General features: G+C 35.2%; 1 protein-coding gene across 4 annotated transcripts in view; it reads left to right on the forward strand.

The window, feature by feature from the left end:
- The window catches only part of LOC143380943 (cytochrome P450 2C18), a 38,470-nt gene extending 16,490 nt beyond the window's left edge, over window positions 1–21,980 (forward strand). For all 4 annotated transcript variants that reach the window (XM_076834105.1, XM_076834109.1, XM_076834107.1 and 1 more), the window contains 4 exons: window positions 1,071–1,212; window positions 7,431–7,618; window positions 19,839–19,980; window positions 21,799–21,980. In XM_076834105.1, coding sequence (XP_076690220.1) covers window positions 1,071–1,212; window positions 7,431–7,618; window positions 19,839–19,980; window positions 21,799–21,980 — 654 coding nt within the window. The remainder of the gene's footprint in view (window positions 1–1,070; window positions 1,213–7,430; window positions 7,619–19,838; window positions 19,981–21,798) is intronic.
- The last annotated feature ends 2,372 nt before the right edge of the window (window positions 21,981–24,352 follow it).

The raw sequence follows: 24,352 nt of genomic DNA on the forward strand, positions 1-24,352 counted from the left end.
TGGGGAGAGGGGGCATCATGAGGGAAGACTAAGGAAGTACCAAGCTCTTCTCAGGCTGTCAGAAATCTACTTGTTGGGTTGGTTAGCTCCCTGATGCAGGCTAATTAGAAGCTCAGCTGTGAGTGGCAGCAGTTGGCAGGGTATGCTAGCACATCTCTTCCAGATAGGAACTTTGACTTTTATGCTCTGTCTGCCTCAATTATTGGGTATAAACCCCCTGGAAGTGCTTGTGCTCCTTTATAAAACCTCCTCCTCCTCCTCCTCCTCCTTCCCCACCCCCCTGTGGTCTAGAGAGACTCCTATATGCCTAATTCTTCCACTCCCAGAGTTAGTAAATTTTGAGTAAACTGAGAGGAACCTTTGAATTAGGGTGTTATGATTGTGGTCCAAACCTGCCTCTCCTCTGGGTGTTGGGGATTTCATCCCAGATTCTGTGGTACAGTGTTTGAGTGGGATCATGCATAAGTATACAAGAGTTTTTCCTACTTGTTAGATGTAGACATTTTCACTTCACTTGATTCTAAATTTATCTCACAGGTAGTTGATATAGAAATAGATGTTTACTTAGTGCATGCATGTGTAAAGGGAGAGTCAGGAGCCTTTTATTCTGCCACATTGCAGAATTGCAAACTCTTTTTCTTTTTCTGGCTTATAACATTTTTTTTTTCCCAAGATTTGGCTCTAACATAAACATTTCTATTAATTAAAATTGTGTGTGTATATAAACAGGAGAAAACCCAGTTTAACAAGGGCTTCACAAAATAGTGTATTTATTTCACATATAAGGAGTCTCATGTTGATTACTTTAGAACTAGTGCACTATCCCTGAAGCATTATGGACTCAGGTGCTTGTCATTTTTCATTACTACATTTTGTACATGAGCTACCTTCTCCTCCTCCTCCTTTGTGGTGCTACATTCACTGCTACACTATGTGATTATTACAATTTTAATACTAAATTCTGTATTGTTGAAGTTTTCTCTTCTTTAGAACAACCTGAGTTATTTGGTTTCACTATAATAAATGTGCTGGAAAGTTGTCAAATAATGAAATAATCATGTAATTCCCAGGAAAAGGACAATCAACAGACTGAATTTACCATTGAAAACTTGTTAAACACTGTAACTGATGTGTTTGGAGCGGGAACGGAGACAACAAGCACCACTATGAGATATGGACTTTTGCTCCTGCTGAAGCATACAGAGATCACAGGTATGACCACATACAGCAAATAGGGTGAATTTCAGAAAGATGTGAAGACACTGATAGTATCCTCCATCTTGGGTCTCTGAGAAGCTCCAGTATTAAAATTTCTGTGCCACTAGCTATAATTTGTGCAAATATAATGAAGGTATAAAAATAAAATAATTGGGGCTTGAGTTGTGGCTCAGTGGTAAAGTGCTTGTCTAGCACGTGGGAGGCCCTGGGTTCAATCCTCAGCACCACATAAAAATAAACAAATAAAATGAGGGTATTGTGTTCAATTACAATTAAAAAATAAATATTAAAAAAGAAAAAAAGATAATTTTTCAAAATAGGTGAGCAGAAGCAAAGGCATAGAGCTTGAGGTGTTAGTGAGAAAGTGATCTGTGGAAAGAAAGTACTCTGGGTAAAGCATCTAGTACAAGCATAATGGACTGGACTAAGCTTATATATTGTTTTTCTGAGTAACAGACCACCTTTTTTTTTTTTTTTTTAATAATTTTTGGTACCAGGAATTGAACACAGGGTCTCACTAGGTTGATCGTAGCCTTGCTTAGTTGCTGAGGCTGGCTTCAAACCTGTCATATTCCTCCCTTAAACTAAAGCTGCTGGAATCATGGACATGCATCACCATGCCTGGCAACAGACTGCTTTCAATGGTGTCTTAGCCCATATTTTTTTGTCTATAACAAAATACCTGAAGCTGAGTACTTTATAGAGAAAAGAGGTTTATTAGTTGCCGATCTGGAGGTTTGAGACCATGACATTGACATCTGCTCAGCTCTAGTGAGGGTCTCATGGTGGATGGCATTAAAGTTGTGTGAACACATATGAGGGTGATAAGTGGCCCATGCAGAAGGGAGATTCAGGGTAAGAAGTAGACTTTCTTATAACAACCCATTCTCTTGGAAGGTAATTTACTCTGTGAGGCCACTTAACACCTTCTTATGTCCTAATTACATCCCATTAGGCCCCAGCTCTTAAAGGTTTCACTTTGTCTCATTGCTACATTGGGGACCAAGCTTCTGGCACATGACACTTCAGGAGAAACACTGAAACCCTATCAAAACCAGAGTAATATATTCTTAAAGAGCTTTCCTTATTCTGAAAACAAAGTATTCTAATGCTGGTTCAGGGAAGACAGAAATTTATTTAAGCACAGTAGATATTCTAGAAATATGATGAGACAGCCTGAGAATATTTATAGTCTTGGAATTATTTTAAAAGGTTAGATTTATAAGAAAGGTATTTCCTATTGAGGGAGAAGATGTGCCCAAGGAATTTTATTATTCTAGAATTCTGAGTGCAGAAAAAATATATTTGTCAAGGTAAGAATTTTTCTTGGGTCAATACTTTTTTTCTTTTAAAAATACTTACCATTTAAAAAAAATGATTTGCCTTTAAGAGACTCTGGTTCTGCATAGTAGATTAGCCACACCCTTTACATTTTTCAGGGATAGATGATGACAAATTAATTACAAATAAAAATTACTCCTATTGAAATTAGAGAAGTACAGGAAACAGCTAACAAGTCTTTAGCAAGCTTTAGAGACACAAAGAGCAGATGGCAGTGACAATGTTTTGGTAGGACACTGCAGTTATAACCTTGATTCACAAGAAGATTCATCGTGTACGCAGGCTTATTTTGTCCCTGCAATTCCCCATAGAGCTCAGTATTTGGAAGAGCCAAGTGGCAAAGAAAGTAGAGGGAGAATGAAGCAGGAAACAGGAGGCTTTTCCCCAGGTTCCTTCCTCATCTTTCTTTATCAGTGATTTTATTTCCCCCACTGGAGCTAAGGGAGGCTAACTCTCTAAAGGAAATGGAATCTTAGAGGTTCAGCACTCAGGGATACAGAAAAAGGCAGAGAAAGAATGAGGTACAGGCTGAAAAGAAGGGATAAGGAAAAATTCACTCAAATTCCAAGGTCCTTAGCTCTGTCTCCATTATGTTTCTGAAATTCAGCAGCCAGATATAAACTCCAGAGAATGAGTAGGGCCAGAGGAAAGACCTCTATTTTTTTTTTTTTTTTGCCAACTATAAAGAAAATGTTCACTGAATGTCCAGAAAAAGGAATGTAATGAAAATATCCACCCATGGAATTTCAGAACACTACATTTAAGGGAGAAATTACCAATACTTTCAGAGATAAATCAAGTAATTATATAAAGATTAGAATCAGAAATGGCATTAAAATTCTCACAAGCAGCTGTCAGCTTGTGTACTCATAGACAAAGGATAGCTTCAGATTTACAAGTTGATGAAAAAATTTACTCTCCAGTCTTCTTTTACTCTGATGATTATTTTCTTTGTGGTGCAGAAGTTTTTAGTTTGATATCATCTCATTCGTCTATTTTTGGTTTTGTTTTCTGTTCCTTTGAGGTCTTGTCCAAAAAATCCTTGCCAATTCTGATGTTCTAAAACATTTCCCTTATATTTTCTTCTACTAATTTCATAGTTTCAGATCTTATATTTAACTCTTTAATCCATTTTGAGTTGAATTTTGTAAACAATGAGAGACACAGGTCTAGTTTTAGTCTGTGGCATGTGGATACCCAATTTTTATTTATTGAGAAGACTGCCTTTTTTCCAATGATTGTTTTTAGTACTTTTGTGAAAATTCAATTGACTATAGAGGAATGAGTTTACTTCTAAAATGTTTATTCCATTCTATTGGTCTCTGTGTCTGTTTTCATGCCAATACCACACTGTTTGGTTCTTTCAGTCATGAAGCATATTTTGAATTCAGGCAGTGTAATGCTTCCTGTTTTTGCTTAAAATGACTTTGGCACTAGGTGCTGGGTGTGGTGGTGCACGCCTGTAATCCCAGAAGTTTGGGAGGCTGATAAGGAGGATTGTGAGTTCAAAGCCAGCCTTAGCAACAAGGAGGAGGCTGAGGCAGGAAGATTGTGAGTTCAACACCAGCTTCAGCAAAAGTGAGGCTTGAAGCAATTCAGTGAGACCCTGTCTCTAAATAAAACACAAAATGGGGCTGAGGATGTGGCTTGCTGGTTGAGTGCCCCTCTGTTTAATCTCCAGTACCCTCTCCCTCCCCAAAAAGATGACTTTGGCTATTTAGGGTGTTTGTGTGTGTGTTTGTGTGTGTGTGTGTGTGTGTGTGTGTGTGTTTGCATTCAAATTTTAGGCTTGTTTTTTTTTTCTAGTTTCTATGAAGAACACCTCTGGATGTTTTCATAGAGAGTGCACTAAACCTGTAGATTGCTTTGGGTACTATGACATTTAAAAAATATTGATTCTTCTAATCCATGAACACAGAATGTCTTTCTAATGTTTTAGTTGTTCAAAACATTACAAAGCTCTTAACATATCATATTTCATACATTTAATTCAAGTGGGTTATGAACTCCCATTTTTACCCCGTATACAGATTGCAGAATCACATCGGTTACACATCCACGTTTTTGCATACTGCCATACTAGTGTCTGTTGTATTCTGCTGCCTTTCCTATCCTCTACTATCCCCCTTCTTTCCAATTTTTTGTTTGTCCTTTTCAATTATTTTCATCTATGTCTTATAGTTTTCATTGTATAGATCTTTAACCTTTTCAGTTAAATTTATTCCTAGATATTTTGTTAATTTTTTGAAGCTATTGTAAGTGGGATTTCTTTCTTGCTTTTTATTTTGGATAATTTACTATTGCATATAGCAGCACTACTGATTTTTGTGTTTTGTATTCTACCTTGTTTAATTCATTTTTTTCTAACTTTTTTTTTTTTGTGTGTAGAATCTTTGGATTTTCTGTGTGTGAGATCATGTTATCTGCAAACAGTGATAATTAGAAAATTAGAATTCCCGTTTCCAACATGGAGGACTTTTTTTTCTTTCTCTTGCTTGAATAATCTGGCTAGGACTTTTAGTACTATGTTGAAAGTGACAAGTGGGTATTTTTGTCTTGTGCCAGATTTTAGAAACATTCAGCTTTTTCCTCATTCAGTGTCATGCAGTATAATTGAGATGATCAAATGGTTTTAGTTCTTTATTGTGCTAATATTTTGTTTCATATTATTGATTTGCAAATACTGAATCATATTTGCTTCTCTGAATCCCACTTGATCATGGTGAATAATCTTTTAAACATGCCTTTGGATTCTGTTTGCTAGTATGTTGTTGAGGATTTTCATATCTTTGTTCATCAAGAATATTAACATGTATTTTTTTATGTACCCTTGTCTGATTTTGGTATTAGGGTAATGCTAGCCTTGTAAAAGACGCTTGGAGAAATTCTCTCTTCTTCAATGTTTGGGAACAAATTAAGAATTATTGAACATCTTCAAGTGTTTGGTAGAACTAGGAGTGAAATAATCTGATCCTGGGTGTCTCTTTGATGGGGGACTTTTTAATTGTGGATTTAATCTGGTTACTTTTTATTGGTCTGCTTAGGTTTTCTATTTCTTCAAGATTCAATGTTGGTGAGATGTATATGTCCAGGAATTTGTCCAATTGTTTTTTTTTTAGTTTGCCAAATTTGTTGTGGATAGTTATTCATAAAATCTCTAATAATTTTTTTATATATCTGTGGTGTCAGTTGTAATGTCTCCCTTTTCATCTTTGTTTTTATTTATTTGTCTTTGTTCTCTTTTTGTTAGACTATATCAGAGTTTTTCAACTTTTTCTTTTTGAAGAATTAGCTTTTTGTTTCATTGATCCTTGTCATTTTTTAAGTCTCTATTTATTTCTGCTCTAATCTTTATTCTTTCTTTCCTTTTCCTAATTTTGTTTGTTCTTGTTTTTGTAGTTCCTTGAGATGCAATAGTAGGCTGTTTATTTAAGATTTTTCTTATTTAAAAATAATTTATTGTTTCATGATAATTATACATAATAGTGAGATTCATCATGCCATATATGTGTATGCATACAATGTAATTTGATCAATATTATTCCCCAGTGTCTTTCCTTTCCTTTTCTCCCTCTTTTCCTGACTTGCTTGCTCTGCTCTATTGATATCCCATTATTATTATTATTATTATTATTATTATTACTATTATTATTATTATTTTGGTAGTGGGATTTGAACCCAGAGGCACTTTACCACGGAGCAACATCCCCACTCCATTTTATTTTTGAGACAGGGTCTTGTTAAGTTACTGAAGCTGGCTTTGAACTTATGATGCTCCTGCCTCATTCTCTAGAGTTGCTGGGATTACTGGTGTGCACCTTGTGTCCAACATCCCTTCCATTTCTTTCTGCTTGATTAATGTAGGTATTGGTTGCTATAAACATTTCATTTGTCTAAAGAAATTTTATTTCTCTTTGATTTCACCCTTGACCCATTGGTTGTTCATAGTAAGTTATTTAATTTCCATTTATTTATATAATTTCGAAAGTTTTGAGTACTATGAACTGAAATGCATTCTTCTGTCATGTATAACAAATTAGAACAAATTTATAAAATAATTAATAAAAAATCAGAAAAATATTCTAGTAAAAAAAACTCTACATGTGCTCTCCAGTTCGCCTCACATTTAAAATTCTTGATGTTCCTTTTTATGTCTTTCTATGTTTTTATTTTCTCACAAATATACTAGAGGTTATACTTTATCCAAATATCTGAAATCAAGTGAACTAAAGTAATAGGTTCCAGGAATCAGGATAACTCATATACAAAGATGGGCGTGTGCTGGACCCCAGGTGGAGGGAGTAGCCACTTCAGGATGAACAAAGTGATACTATAGGTGAGAAGGGAGTCAGTTTAATTTGATGCATTTTGCTCTGAATGTTTGTATTTATTGTATTAATTTGATATGAAGTTAATTATTTTTTATTATTTTATTATTTATTTATTTATTCATTTAAGAAAATTTTTATATGGTGCTAAGATTTGAACCCAGTGCCTCACTCATGCTAGGCAAGTACTCTGCCACTGAGCTACAGCCCTAGCCCGTGAAATTAATTCTTATTTTGTGTTTTTTTTTTCCTGCAAGGACAGTAATTTCTTTAGTTCATAATGTGATAAATATTTATATAATTCAAGTTTTTTAATCATTTCTATTTTTATTGCTATCTTATATGCTATTGTGAATGTGTTTACAGATTTGTCTTAATACCTACGTTGGAAGAGAGTTGTGTGTACCTGTAAAAGCAAATCTAGATATACTTATGGCTTTATAATACAGTTGGCATACCATTATGCTTCCTGTAGTCCTGAAATGTTATGACAAATATGCCATTTTTTTCCTTTTCCTTCAGTTCTTAATTTTGTCTTATCAGCTAAAGTCCAAGAAGAGATTGACCATGTGATTGGCAGACACCGCAGCCCTTGCATGCAGGACAGGAGCCGCATGCCCTACACAGAGGCTGTGTTACACGAGATCCAGAGATACATTGATCTCATCCCCACCAATCTGCCCCATGCAGTGACCTGTGATGTTAAATTTAGAAACTACTTCATCCCCAAGGTGAGCTTGTCTCTTACACTGTGCTTCAATGCTCTTGAAGTTCCCAATTTTAGAGTATGTTTCTGATCCTTTATCAACACTAGATGAGGTAAGTGCAAAACTCATATGTGTGGCAGCTAATTAAACTGTTGTTTTCAGTTTGGGTTTATAAAGTTATATAACAAGTCTTGATTTGTGTCTTACAAACTTTTTCTGTTAATTTTTTGGCTTCACTTAGGTGTTCACATTTTAAAATATGTATCAAAAGTATGAGTTTGTTGGGCTGGGATTGTGGCTCAGCGGTAGAGCGCTCGCCTAGCACGGGTGGGACCCAGGTTTGATTCTCAGCACCACATAAAAATAAAGGCATTGTGTTGTGTCCATCTACAAAAAAAAAAAAAAAAAAAAAAAAAAAAAAAGATTCTTTCTCTCTGTCTCTCTCAAAAAAAAAAAAAAAAAAGTATGAGTTTGTTGATTTCCCAAAATGTGTTTGCTTATTTACAAGTGACATTAAATCTATCAATAGGTTTGGAAAGCATGTTTTGATGTGTTGAATCTTTCAGTTCATGCATATAATTATGCTCCCAATTCATTTAGGCTTTCTTTAAATTTCTCAATATTGTTTTGTTTTCAATGCAGTGGCTTTCCTATCTTCCTTTGTCCCAAAATAAATGATATTTTTGATGTTAATGTGACTTGTATACTTTTAAAAATACCTTCTTTATTTCTTTGTTTCTGGCATATGGAGATAAAATTTACATGTGAGGACTTTACATCAAGAAACCTTGCTAAATTCACTTATCATTGCTAACAATTTGTAGATTGATTTATAATTTTTGTGTATAGGATTCTGTGATCTGGTTAATATTTGTTTTATTTGCCCTATTCTTTTACTTTTATGCCTTCTTTTTAATCAAAATGCATGTACAATTTGATCAAATATATTCTCTATATCTGTCAATATTGCCATATATTTGGTCTGCCTGTACATATAGAATAACTATGTAGGTGTTTATGTTTGTATGTATTTAAAAAATTCATACACCCACAGCTCAGTTTGAATTGCTACGTTTTGCTCAGAGTGTTTGTATTTATATTTATCATTAGTCTCCAATATTTTTTTTCTCAAATTTTCTTTTTCAAACTTTTGGCATCAGGTAGTGATGGCTTTGCAAAATAAGGTAGGTAATATTCCCTGCTGTGGCTATATTCAATTGCCTTTACTCCATTATCTGTACTTTTTTGTGTTCATTTGCTTTACAGTGACAAATAAGTTTTGTTTTGGTGTCAATTATTACATTTGAACAAATGCAGAATCTTTGATGAGGTTTATTTGTTCATAAAGTACTTGTCTCTCTTCCACTCAGCAGCTGAATTCTTCCCTTCTTGCAGAATATAATATGAAAAATTGACTGTAGCCATTAGCTAACCTTTCTGATCATGTAGGGTGTATTCCAGGAATGTGAAGATGGTTCAATATATAATCAATAAATGTAATACATCATATCAACGAAATGAAGGACAAAAAACCCATATTATTTTCTCAATAGTTACAGAAAAGCCTTTGATAAAATTCGACATCCCCTTGTGATCAAAAGCCCTCAACAAATTAGATAAAGAATGAATGTACATCAGCATAATAGAGGCTAAATATGATAGAACCACAACAGCATCATATTGAATGGGGAAGAGCTGAAATCATGTCCCATAAGATCAGGATGCCTGCTTTTGCTATTCTTAGTCAACATAGCTGAGAGCAAGTCAGCAAGAGAAAGGCATCCAAATAAAAAGAAAATAAGAGGTCAAATTATCCTCTGTTTGCAGATATGATTTTATATAGAGAAAAATCTGAAACTCTCAGTTAGATCTGACAAATTCAGAAAAGTTGCAGGATAAAAATAAACATACAAAAATCGTATACATATATGATATATTATATCACATACATGTGCATTTATATATATATGTGCACCTATTTTTAGGTGAATTATGTGTATAAAAAAACTGGACTGATTTCTAAACTATATGAACCTTTCACAAAAGAAGTTTTGATAGTGGAATTATGTCAAACTAAAAAGCTTCTCTTCAGCCAAGGAAATGATTAACAGAGTGGGGAAACAAATAGCTGAGAAAGTATTTTAAAACTATTTGTTCAATAAGGGATTAATATTCAGAATATGAACTTGTGATCCTACTGCCTCAGTCTCCTAAACTGCTGGGATTACAGTCTGGCTCTTATTGCTGTATCTTAAGTTTGCTCCTTTTTGTTATGAATGGGATTCCATAAGGAGTATCAAACATTGGTTATTGGTTTGAAGTTCACTAATTGATGGACATTTGGTATATTTCCAGTTTTTAACTACTTGACTACAGGTGCTATGCACATTTGCATGCAGGTTCTTATGTGGACATGTTTTCCTTTCTACTGGAGAATACCTAGGAATGGGATTTTTTGCTTACGTGGTTACTTTAGGCCAAACCACCAAATGGTTTTGTGATGTGGCTGTACTGTTTTAAATCTCCCTTCCAGGTATCCCACACCCCTTGTCGTTGTTAGTCTTTTTGTATTTTGGCCACTGCAGTGGTACCACATTTTTGTTTTCCCTTCTATTTTCTTCATGAATAATGTTGGCTTCTTCTCATATGTTGATTGGCCATTCATATATCTTTTTGTTAATGTGTCTGTTCAAATTATATGCCTATTTTTTATTGGGTTGTTTATATTCCTATTTTTAAGTTTTTTTTAAAATTAAAACTCATTATGGTAGATAAGTTTTGCAAATATTTATTCTCAGTCTGTGTGCCTTTTTTAAAAAAAATTTCTTTCTTAAGAATGTCTTCAGGGGCTGGGGTTGTGGCTCAGCAGTAGAGCACTCATCTAGTACTTGTGATTCCCTGGGTTCGATCCTCAGCACCACATAAAAATAAATAAATAAAATAAAAGCATTGTGTCCAACTACAACTAAAAAATAATTTTTTTTAAAAAAGAATGTCTTCAAAGAGTAGAAGTTATATAATTTGATGGAGTACAATTCATCAATAACTTCTTTTATGATTTATGCTTTTGTATCCCATCTAAAATATTATTTGCCAGCACAGAGTCCTACATAATTTTCATAGTTGTACATAATGGTGGGACTCATTGCTATGTCTTCCTACATGCCTACAATAGAACAATAAATTTTGGCCAATATCATTCCCTAGCATTGTCTCTTTCCCCCATTCCCTTCCTTTTACATATTTACTCTTTGCCATTTTCTTTAAGTTTTATAGTTTTAACTATTACATTTAGGTCTATGTATCTTTAAAAGTTTATTTTTATTTATGCTGTGAAGTAATGATGTTCTTCATTTCTTTTTATAAATATCCACTTGTCTCAGCATCATTTGCTGAAAATATATCTCATTTTGTATTTTTTTAAGAAAGAAAGAGGAGAGAGAGAGAGAGAGAGAGAGAGAGAGAGAGAGAGAGAGAGAGAGAGAGGGGGAGGGGGAGGGGGAGGGAGGGAGGGAGGGAGGGAGGGAGGGAGAGAGAGAGAATTTTTAAATATTTATTTTTCAGTTTTTGGTGGACACAACATCTTTATTTTATTTGGTGCTGAGGATCGAACCCAGTGCCCTGCACATGCCAGGCGAGTGCGTTACCACTTGAGCCACATCCCCAGCCCATCTCATTTTGTATTTTTAAGTAACATTTATCACAAATTATTTTTTGAAAATGTATAAGAGTAAATTTAGACAAGTATGTGAAAGTAGTTTTCTTTTTCAACTTTAATTTTTTAAAAATTTTCAAATTTTATTTTAATTTTTTAATAATAAACCAACTGTGCTAAAAGTCTGTACCCATTTATTAAATCCTCTTCCTTTTTTTTTGATCCTAGCTGTTTTGCATTGTTTTTATAGATGTGGGAGTCTTTTTTTTTGATCTTCATTTTGATTCAAAGTATATCTCAGTAGCAATATCTTAATCACAGTAGCTTCATAGTAAGTCTTGATAACTGGAAAAGCAAGTCTCACGTTATTCAAAATATTCTTGATTGTCCTTGGCTTTTTGTTCTTCCATATATTTAGAATCAGTTTATAAGCTCTTCAAAAAGCTCAGTGGAGCTGGGTACAGTGGTGCACACCTGTAATCCCAGTGGCTCAGAAGGCTGAGGCCAGAGGATTTTGAGTTCAAAGCCAGCCTCAGGAGCTTAGCAAGGTCTTAAGTAACTTAGCAAGGTCTTAAGTAACTTAGTGAGACCCTGTCTCTAAATAAGATATTAAAAAAGGGCTGGGGGATGTGGCTCAGTGGTTAAGTGCCCCTGGGTTCAATCCCCAATACAAAAAAAAAGAGAGGGTGGGAGGGGAGAGAGAGAGAGAGAGAGAGAGAGAGAGAGAGAGAGAGAGAGAGAGAGAGAGAGAGAGAGAAGAAAGAAAAAGAAAAAAACTAGGTGGAGATTTTATTTAATATTTTGGGGAAGAAATCCCATTTTTCTTTTTTTTTCCAATTTTTTATTCTAATTTGTTATATATGACAGCAGAATGCATTACAATTCATATTACATATACAGAACAAACTTTTTCATATCTCTGGTTGTATATAAAGTATATTCACACCATTTGTATCTTCACACATGTATTTAGGGAATGATGTCCATCTCATTCCATTGTCTTTTCTACCCCCATGCTCCCTCCCTTCCCCTCCCACCTCTTTGCTCTATCTAGAGTTTGTCTAATCCTCCCATGCTCTCTCTTCCAACCCCACTATGAATCACCCTCCTTATATCAGAGAAAACATTTGGCATTTTTTTGTGGGGGATTGGCTAACTTCACTTAGCATTATCTTCTCCAACTCCATCTATTTACCTGCAAATGCAATGATTTTATTCTCTTTTATTGCTGAGTAAAATTCCTTTGTGTATATGTACCACAGTTTCTTTATCCATTCATCTACTGAAGGGCATCTAGGTTGGTAAGTTTAGCTCTTGTGAACTGTGCTGATGTAAAAATTGTTGTGGCTGGGTCCCTGTAATATGCTGCTTTTAAGTCTTTTGGATATAGACCAAAGAGTGGGATAGCTGGGTCAAAAGGTGGTTCTAGAACTGGGGTTATGGCTCAGTGGTAGAATGCTCACCGTGCACGTGTGAGACCCTAGGTTCGATCTTCAGCACCACATAAAAATAAATAAGTGAAATAAAGGTATTTTGTCCAACTACAACTAAAAAATAAATACTTTAAGAAAAAGTGGTTCCATTCCCAGTTTTCCAAGGAATTCTCCATACTGCTTTCCATATTGCTGCACCATTTTGCAGTCCCACCAACAAAACAATATATGAGCGTGCCTTTCCCCAACATTCTCGCCAACACTTATTGTTGTTTATATTCTTATTAGCAGTCATTCTGACTGGAGTGAGATAAAATCATAGAGTATTTTTACTTTGCATTTCTCTAATTGCTAGAGATGTTGAACATTTTTTTCATGTATTTGTTGATTGATTGTGTATCACCTTCTGAGAAGTGTCTGTTCAGTTCCTTGGCCCATTTACTGATTGGGTTATTTGTTTTTTTTTTTTTTTTTTGGTATTTAGCTTTTTGAGTTTTTTTATATACCCTAGAGATTAGTGCTCTATCTGATGTGTAAGTGGTAAAAATTTGCTCCCAACCTGTAGGCTCTCTATTCATCTGATTGTTTCTTTTGCTGAGAAGAAGCTTTTTAGTTTGAACCCGTCCCATTTATTAATTCTTGATTTTAATTCTTGCACTGAAGGAGTCTTATTAAGGAAGTAGGGGCTTAATCTGACATGATGGATATTGGGGCTTACTTTTTCTTCTATTAGATAGATGCAGGGTGTCTGGTTTAATTCCTAGGTCCTTGATTCACTTTGAGTTGAGTTTGTTCATAGTGAGAGATAGGGATTTAATTTTATTTTGTTGCATATGGATTTCCAGTTTTCCCAGCACCATTTGTTGAAGAGGCTATCTTTCTCCAATGTATGTTTTTGGCACCTTTGTCTAATATAACATAACTGTAATTATGTGGGTTAGTCTCTGTGTCCTTTATTCTGTACCATTGGTCTACCAAATCTATTTTTGTGCCAATACATGCTGTTTTTGTTACTTTTGCTCTAAAGTATAGTTTAAGGTCTGGTATAGTGATGCCTTCTTCTTCATTCTTGCTTTAGCTATTCTGGGTCTCTCATTTTTCCAGATGAATTTCATCACTGTTGTTTTTCTATTTCTATGAGGAATATCATTGAGATTTTGATTGGAATTGCATTAAATCTGTATAATGCTTTTGGTAGTATGGCCATTTAGACGATATTAATTCTGCCTATCCAAGAACAAGGGAGATCTTTCCATCTTCTAAGGTCTTCTTTAATTTCTTTCTTTAGCATTCTGTAGTTTTCATTGTAGAGGTCTTCTACTTCTTCCATTAGGTTAATTCTCAAGTACTTTATTTTTTTGAAGCTATTGTAAATGGGGTAGTTTTCCTTTCAGAGAATTTGTCACTGATATACAGAAGTGCCTTTCATTTATGGCTGTTGGTTTTGTATTCTGCTACTTTGCTGAATTCATTTACTAGTTCTAGAAGTTTTCTGGTGGAACTTTTTGGGTCTTATATGTATAGAATCATAACACCTACAAATAGTGATAATTTGAGTTTTTTCCTATCTGTATCCCATTAATTTATTTCATCTGTCTAATTGCTCTGGCCAGTGTTTCAAGAACTAGGTTAAATAGAAGTGGTAAAAGAGGGCATCCCTGTCTTGTTCCAGGTTTTTGAGGGAATGCTTTCATTTTTTCTCCATTTAGAATGATCTTAACCTGGGGCTTAGTATAGATAGCCTTTACAATGTTGAGATAGGTTCCTGTTATCCCTAGTTTCTCTAGTGTTTTGAACATGAAGCAGTGCTGTATTTTGTTGAAGGCTTTTTCTGTGTCTATGAGATGATCATATGATTCTTATCTTTAAGTCTATTGATGTGATAAATTATATTTATTGATTTCTGTATGTTGAACCAAACTTGCATCCCTGGGATGAATCCCATTTGATTGTGGTGTACTATCTTTTTTTAATATTTATTTTTAAGTTTTAAGTCAACACAATATCTTTATTTTATATTTATGTGGTGCTAAGGATCAAACCCAGTGCCTCATGCATAGTAGGAAAGCACTCTACCACTGAGCCACAACCCCAGCCCCAACTATCTTTTTGATATGTTTTTGTATTCAATTTGCCAGAATTTTATTGAGATTTTTTGCATTTATATTCATTAGAGATATTAGTCTGAAGTTTTCTTTCTTTGATGTGTCTTTGCCTGGTTTTGGAATCAGGGTGATATTGGCCTCATGGAATGAGTTTGGAAGTGCTCCCTCTTTTTCTATTTCCTGAAATAAATTGAAGAGTATTGGTATTAGTTCTTTAAAGATCTCGTAGAACTCATCTGTGTATCCATGTGGTCTTGGGCTTTTCTTGGTTGGTAGGCTTCTGATGGCGTCTTTTATTTCATTGATTGAAATTGATCTGTTTAAATTGGGTATATCATCCTAATTCAATTGGGCAAATCATATGAGTCTAGAAATTTTTCAATGCCTTTGATATTTTATATTTTATTGGAGTACAAGTTTTCAAAAATAATTTCTAATTATCTCTGGTATTTCTGTAGTGTCTGTTGTGATTTCTGTAGTGTCTTTGGCTTGAAGTCTACTTTATTTGATATGAGGATGGAAACCCCTGATTGTGATATTTCCTTTTTTATCATGTATGTTAGTAATTTTGAGTTTTCTCAGTTTTCTCTCTCCTTCTCTTTATTAGCATGGCTAAGGGTTTGTCAATTTTATTTATTTTTTCAAAGAACCAACTTTTTGTTTTGTCAATTCTTTCAATTATTTCTTTTGTTTCAATTTCATTGATTTTAGCCCTGATTTTAATATTTCCTGTCTTCTATCACTTTTGGTGTTGATTTGTTCTTCTTTTTCTAGGGCTTTGAGATGTACTGGTAAGTAATGTATTTGTTGACTTTTTCTTCTTTTAAGGAATGAACTCTATGCAATGAACTTTCCTCTTAGTACTGCCTTCATAGTGTCCCAGAGATTTCAATATGTTTGTATTCTCATTCATTTCTAAGAATTTTTAAATCTCCTCCTTAATGTCTTTTGGAACCCATTGTTTATTCAGTAGCATATTATTTAGTCTTCAGGTGTTGGAGTAGCTTCTATTTTTTATCTTATCATTGATTTCTAATTTCATTCCATTATGATCTGATAGATTTCAGGGTAGTATCTCTATTTTTTATTTTTGTTAAGAGTTGCTTTGTGGCTTAATTAATGGTCTGTTTTAAAGAAGGATTCATATGCTGCTGAAAAGAAAGTGTATTTGTTCATTGAAGGATGAATTATTCTATATATGTCAGTTAAGTCTAAGTTATTGATTGTATATTGAGTTTTATAGTTTCTTTGTTCAGCTTTTGTTTGGATGATCTATCCAGTGGTGAAGAGGAGTGTTAAAAGTCATCCATAATTATTGTGTTGTTGTCTATTTGACTCTTGAACTTGAGAAGAGTTTGTTTGATGAACACAGATGCTCCATTGTTTGGGGCATATAAATTTATTATGTTTTGTTGATGAATGGTTCCCTTAAGCAGTATGAAATATCCATTTTTATACCCCTTTTGATTAACTTTGGCTTGAAGTCTACTTTATTTGATATGAGGATGGAAACCCCTGCTGCTTCCACAGTCCATGTGAGTAGTATGATTTTTTTCAACCTTTCACCTTCAGTCTGTGGGTGTCTTTTCCTATGAGACGAGTCTCTTGGAGGCAGCATATTGTTGGGTCTTTTTTTTTTTTTTTTTTTTTTTTAAATCCAATGTGCCAGTGTATGTCTTTGGATTGGTGAGTTTAGGCCATTAACATTCAGGGTTATTATTGAGACATGGTTTATATTCCCAGCCATTTTTGTTTATTTTAGGTATTTAACTTGACTTAGTTTCTTTTTTGATTAGTTTTTCCTTTAGTATAATATTTTCTTTTGGTGATCTTTATTTTTGTTTTTCAATTCCTCTTCATGGAATATTTTGCTGAGGATATTCTGTAGTGCAGGCTTTCGAGTTGTAAATTCTTCCAAGTTTTGTTTATCAAGGAAGGTTTTTATTTCATCATCAAATCTAAAGCTTATTTTTGCTGGATATAAGATTCTTGATTGGCAACCATTTTCTTTCAGAGCTTGATATAGGTTGTTCCAGAATCTTCTAGTTTTCAGGGTCTGGGTTGAAATATTTTCATATAATCTAATTGGTTTCCCCCTATATGTACTCTGGTTCCTTTCTCTCATGGCTTTTAATATTCTCTCCTTATTCTGTATGTTGGGCATTTTCTTTACAATGTGCCTTGGTGTGGGTCTATGGTAATTTTGTACATTTGGCGTTCTGTAAGCCTCTTGACTTTGATTTTCCAATTCATTCTTCATGTTTGGAAAATTTTCTGATATTTCATTGAATAGATTGCTCATTCCTTTGCTTTAGAACTCTGTGCCTTCCTCTATTCCAGTAACTCTTAAATTTTGTATTTTTATGCTATCCCATATTTCTTGAATGTTCTGCTCATGGTTTCTTACTGTTTTCACTGTGTGGTCAACATTCTTTTCAAGATTATATATTTTATCTTCATTGTCTGACGTCCTGTCTTCCAAGTTGTCTACTCTGTTGGTGATGATTTCAATTGAAAATTTAATTTGGTTTATTGCTTCTTTCATTTCAAGGATTTCTGTTTTTTTTTAAAGAACCTCTATCTCCTTATTGAAGTAATCTTTTGCTTTCTGTATTTGATTATATAGCTCTTTGTCAAAGTGATTTTTTGCTGCCTGCATTTGCTCTCTTATATCATTGTTTAATTCACAGGACATTTAATTATGTACATCCTGAACACTTTATCTGTAATTTTTTCCTGCTGTGCTGGCCATGGATTCTAATAATGTGGTACCTTTATTTGTTTGGGGCACTTTCTTCCCTTGTCTTTTCATGTTGCTTGTCTTTTCATGTTTCTAGAATTGTGGATCTGAAGCATTATGGTTTTTATCCTATAGGCTTATAGTGCCCTTTTAAGGTTCTAATACCTCTCCTTTGAGGTTAAGGGCAATGTTAACGGATCCTAATATAAACAATATAAACCCTAAAAACAAATATTTGCTATTAAGATGTTTACAGTTTGATCACAATGTACAGAAATGGTGAATTTAATTATTATCTTGATTTATTCATATATTGACAGGCATCTGGGCTAATTCCCTGATTTGGCTAATGTGAATTGTGTTGCTATAAACATTGAAGTGAATGTATTGCTATATTATGCTGATTTTAGTTTTATTTTTAGGAGAAATGCCAAGGAGAAAATGAGTGTGTTGGTAGATTTACTCTTAGTTTTTTAAGGAATTTCCACACTGCTTTCCAGAGTGGTTGTATTAATTTGTAGTGCCACTAACAATGCAGCTGTGTACTCTGACACTTTTTGAAGAGTTCAATCCATGGTCATGTAAAATGTTCCTCAGCTTGATTTTGTGTGGTTGTTTTCTTGGATATTAGAAATCAGTTTTGTGTTTTGGAAAAGAACATTATATGGGTGATATCATGGATGTCCCACCGCATCAGATTATGGCTGATGGCACATGATTTCAGTTTGTTCCATTATTGGTGCTACTAAGATTCACACTTAGTATGGGGATGTCTGCCAGATCTCTTTATTGCTGAGGTTCTGTTATTAAAAGTAAAAATAAAAAAATAAGTTCAGAAGATTCTTCTTATTTAAGACATTATGAATAACCTGTTTCCAAATAACTCAACCAACAAGTTTTTATTTGTATTTTTATTTTTTAAAAATTATTTATTTTTTCTCTTCTTCTTCTTCTTATTATTATTATGCATTACAATTCTTAATACACCTTTATACAACAATTTATCATATCTCTGTATACAAGATATGTTGACACAAAATTCACATCTTCATACATGTATTTTGTACAATGATGAGGGTCTCCTTCCACCATCCATGCAATTCCCCTTCTCCCCCCATTTCCCTCCCACTTTTCTTTCCTATCTAGAGGTAATTTTCTTCCCATGCTCTTCCTCCCTACCCCATTTTGAGTCACCCCCCTTAAATCAGATAAGACATTCGACATTTGTTTTTTGGGGGGATTGGCTAACTTCACTTAGCATAACCTGCTCTGATGCCATCCATTTCCCTGCAAATGCCGTGATTTTATTATTTTTTAGTGCTGAGTAATATTCCATTGTTTATAAATGCCACATTTTTTCCCATCCATTCATCCATGTTATTTTACGTTAGTTGTAGATGGACACATATATGTATGTATGTATGTATGTATGTATGTGGTGCTGAGGACCGAACCCAGTGTCTCACATATGAGAGGCAAGTGCTCAACCAGTGAGCCCCAAACCCAGCCCTCAACCAACAGTTTTAACATTAATTGATGATCTGTGCCTGACTTGATGATCCTACCTAAATTGTTGCAAAATGATGACTTTTCTAATCTTTACCCTGATGTTTTTTTAAGATAGGATTCATCTGTGAAGAGTTCCTCCATGTTTGATATCAAAATAAACATATTACATTCCAATGATAAGCGCTCAATAGGTGTTAGTGTACTTGTTAATATCTCAACAATAGTCATTTTAAATCAGACCAGATCTCTAAAAAATCCACAATTATTTATTTATTTAAATAAATAATTCTAAATACTCCTGACTTTTCAAGAGTGAGCCCAAAATTCTATTGTAAACCATAAACCACATGTGAGATATGCGAAAACTGAATTGATGAAATAGAGCAACATGTGGAGACAGACACCAAGGTCCCAGCTTGGTGCTGAGTAGAATTCAGAAGGTCTAGAATCCATATTCCCAAGTACTCAGCCCTACAACTGCTCACGAGGATGCTTTCACAAAATTACTGCTTGTGGCCTTAAACTCTTGCTTGGTTTGTCTTTCTGGAATTGTCACTGCTTGTCCTTGGACCTGGATTTCCTCAAATATAGATCAGATGAATTCCATTATTTCTTTCCATTTGACTTAATTTTTTTAAATTGTCAATGGAGCTTTAATTAATTAATTAATTAATTTATATGTAGTGCTGAGAATCAAACCCGGTGCCTCACACATGCTAGGCAAGCTTTCTACCACTGAGCCACAACCCCAGCCCTCCATTCAACTTCTTTATTACTAATTTTATCTGTCTGTTGTTTCCAGGGAACAAGAATAATAACATCACTGACTTCCGTGCTGCATGACGATAAGGAATTCCCTAATCCAGAGGTGTTCGACCCTGGTCACTTTCTGGATGAGAGTGGCAACTTTAAGAAAAGTGACTACTTTATGCCTTTCTCATCAGGTAATAAAAATTCATTTCCAGTTGTAACTTTAGGGAACAAAATAACTTTTTTAGGATCAAATACAACTTACATGGGTGCCTCCTTTGGAGCTGGTATATTTGCTCTTTGTACATTATCAAATTGGAGCTCCATTCCAATACCCTTGCACTTTCCCTTATTAGTGATGCAACTTCACTACTGGGTCCCTTTGGTGGTACTTTGCGGAATGTCTGACCCAGTTTTTCCAATGGATAAAGCTATGGCATAGTTTGCTTGAATTGTGCCTCTGGCTATATCAACAATCTACTCAGCTGAAACTTCTAAGAGTATCACTCTTAGATGCCAAGTAGCCTAGCATACATAAGGGGCTCTTAAGAGTCTCACTCCTGAGTTAGGAAGCAGATGAACAAACAGATCATTGTAATCATTGAAACCTGTGCTGTGAGAGAGGGAAACACAGGTTTCTGGGGAGGCAGAGGGTGAAGTTGCTTTCATTCTGCTTTTTTTTTTTTTTTAGTATTTTTATTAGTTGTTGATGAACTTATTTATTTATTTGTTTGTATGTGGAGCTGAGAATTGAACCCAGTGCCTCACACATGCTAGGCAAGCGCCCTATCACTGAGCCACAATCCCAGCCCTCATTCTGCTTTTTTATATCCAAAAACATTATAACAAGGGTGTCGGGAGCCACTCTGGAAATAAACGCCCTTAAGTCCTGAGCAAGAGATACTAAGCAATTATTGTGCCCTACAATAACTCGGGCTTTGCCTCTGGCTCCAGGAGTAGGCACTACCTGGTGGGATTGAGTTACACTCACCTCTTCCTTTGTAATCCTACCTCTTGCCCTTTTTGGGATAGAATGTTCCACGGAATCTCCCCTTGTAGTCTCCTATATAAGAATAAAGAATTCCAGTGGCTCTCTCTTTCCACGGACCCCTAAGGTCGGAGAGTCACCTTGGATTTTGAAAAGGTACTTCTTTTGTGTGTTTCTGTGCTTCCTTTGCTGTTTTCTTAAGTTACTGGAATAGTCAGATTTGTGAACCCAGCACAGGTCGCCAGCTAGGATAGAAGGCGATACAAGGGAAAGAGGGTTGAGCTGGCTTACAGGAGGTGGGGAGCAAGGGAAGAAGAGAAGGCAGGGCACCTTACAGAAGTAATGGAGTCCAGGAGAGAATGTTTTCTATAGATCTAGGGGGTCAGAGCATACCAGGTAAATGAAGGCTGAACAAAACCTTGGGAATGTGAAAGGAGAGTCTGCAGTGATTCCAGAGCACCATCCTCTTCCTCTTCTTATGATCATGCATTTAGAATTCTGTCTCATCGTTAAATTGTGTGTGCTGAGACTCTAGACATGGAGTCACCTTCATTTTTTTGCTATGGTTCTTGATGCCCATGTTGGGCCTGGCACTGCCTATATCTGGATGTTAAGGATGGAGCCCTTCTTTTAAGTCACTCATATTTAGCTGGATAAAACAAAATAAGAGAAAATAGGATTTGAAGTGAGCCATGCTTCTGTGGAAGCATGACTATTATGAGAAAACTTATACAGGGTGAGAGTCCACCACCTTCTAAGCATGCATTGTAAAAAGGATATGACAGGGACATAGGTCATGAAGGAAGTATAAGAGCAAAAACCTGTCTAGCACAGGGTGCCTGATAAAATGAGATACAAGTGGGTAGCGACTGTGACTAATCTTCTGTGCATCTGTCTCTCCAACCATTCTGTCTTTGACCCATACTCATAAGTAATCATTCATCATATAAGTTCCTGAATATTCTTTATAACATTTCAGAACCTAATGTTTAAGGAGGGAAAACTCTGTGTTTGTCATCTTTAGGAAAACGTATGTGTTTGGGAGAAGGCCTGGCCCGCATGGAGCTGTTTTTGTTCCTGACCACCATTTTACAGAATTTTAAGCTGAAACCTGTGATTGACCCCAAGGACATCGACACCACCCCCATTGCCAATTCATTTGGCCGTGTGCCACCTTTGTACCAGCTCTGCTTCATTCCTGTCTGAAGAAGGGCTACTGGCTGCTGTTATGCCATCATCACCTGCCACTTCTCCTCCTTGGAGGCATCATCCCCCTTCTCACTCTCAGGGATACCTTATCTCAGCTCTCCCTCAATCCCCATCCCCTCCTGATCCAGTGAACATGCATCCTTCTAAGGAGAGTTTCCTGGATCACTGCATAAATAAATCTGCTATTCCCTGTACTCTGTAACTCTTGCATCGACCACCACAGGTTCTAATACTCAGTTACTAACATATTATCATGGTAAAACAGCACAATAACTAGTCTATGACAATTTGGAGCCATGAATTCCCTGCATGTTCTGAATAAAAAGTACTGTTGTTGCTGGATCCGTTCTCAGAAATTTATTGTTGTGTAAAATTCAGAATGAAAAAAAAAATAGGTCAAAACCACACTGAGATAACCACTTTGCATACTTGAGGGTATAGCTGTTACAAGAGGGAGGGAAGGAGACTGAACAAGAATAAGGAAACAGGAGTGTCGGTGAGAATATATAGAAGTAGGAAGGCCTGTGCATATGTGGAGAATGAAAAATGATGCAGCCACTGTGAAACAGAGTACAGTGAGTGGTTCCTTAATTAAAATTGAATGATCATGTGATCCAATGATTCTACTTCTGGTTACATCCTCATGTGAAATAATTGCAGTTTATTAAAAAATATTTATAACCCATGTTTATACCACAAATCTCTTCACCAATCCACACCCAAATATGGGTGTCTTAAAAAGTTGTTGACATTTATTATTTCCTTGAAGTATCTCTTGCTTTTCTTTACCACAGTGGTCCAGAATACTTAATGGAGGAGGAAGAAACTTTGTTGTTGTTGTTGTTTGTAATTTTTTTTTTTGTGTGTGTGTGATGCTAGAAATTAAATTCAGGGCTTCCCTAATGCTAGGCAAGAGCTCTATCAGCGAATTACACCCCAGACCATGAAAGAGTGTTTTGATACTTCCAATGACTCTGTTGCCTGGGTGGCTCATAGGAAATATCATATCTAGGGAATAGTGAGCTGACTTGATGAATTAAAATTTGCTACTTACAAAAAAGTATCATGACATTATCTTCACAAAATTGTATTATCTTGGAATCAAGAAATTCCACTTCTGAATAAACCCAAAAGAAATGAAAACAGGTTATCAAAGAGAAATTTATATCTCCATATTCATAGCAGAATTATTTACAATAGCTAAAAGGTAGAAACATCCATGTGTCCATTGAGGAAGAAAAAGATAAAGTTTGGTATACACATGAATGGAATATTATTCAGGCTTAAGAAGAGAGAAAATTCTGACACATACTATGACATGGATGAAATTTGAAGACATTATTTTGTGAAATAATCCAAAAACAGAAGGACCAATACTGGGAACGTAAGTATGAGTTGTCAGAAACAGGCAAATGCGAAATGTGAAAAGTCTCTGTGGGTTATTATGTGGTGGTTTTCAGGGGCAGGGGAAAGTTGAGAATGAGGAGTTATTTTTTAATGATGCAAAGTTCAGTGTTGCAAGATGAACAGAGTTCTGAAGACAGTGATAGTGGTTGCATAATAAAATGAATCTATTTAATGCCACTAACCTGTATAATAACAAGGGTTAAAATAGTAAATTTTATTCATATATTGCCATAATTAAAAATGATTTACTACTCTAAAACATTTACTACTTAATATTATGTAGATGGTACAATGGAATGTGGGTAGAGTTTGGGAAGGGTAGGCAGGGGAGGGTGCATATAGGGAGGTTGGATTTCATTAGTGCATTCTATTCATGTGTAAAAATATCACAATGAGCCCTTTAACATGTGTAATTTGCATGTGTTAATAAAAATGAAGTAAAATATAAGAATGAGGATATATTAAATTGTGTTTATTTAATAAAGCTATCCTAAAAACTATAATGTAATCAAGATGCAAAAGACTCAAGAGAAGGATTGCCTAGTGTGTGCAAGGCCCTGGGTTGCATCTGCAGCACTGGGGGTGTGGGGGTGGAAGCACAGGTGAAATCACTCCTGGGGCAAGTGCTGGTCTGTACTCAGAGACCTCACTCTTTGTAGTTCCTTTTTATGGGTATCTGTTCTGGAATTTGGCTGGTTTAGGTGACTCTCCAGGAATTTCCATGGACTATGATAGTCAAACCAAAATGACTCCATTTCATTTTGTAACTCCATTTTGTAAAACAACCATGCCAAGTACAAGGGTCATGACCAGGGCGAGATGTTCTTTTCCTTCTGCTATAGAAACCTTTAAGAACACAGAACTACCTAATGGGACACTGTTTCTGTAACTTGCGTGACTGGGATAATTGTGATTGGCTGAGCATCCCTCCACCTGACTGCATTCTCCTGCTTCTGTAACTT

Source organism: Callospermophilus lateralis, chromosome 15 (assembly GCF_048772815.1).
Source record: "Callospermophilus lateralis isolate mCalLat2 chromosome 15, mCalLat2.hap1, whole genome shotgun sequence".
NCBI lineage: Eukaryota > Metazoa > Chordata > Mammalia > Rodentia > Sciuridae > Callospermophilus > Callospermophilus lateralis.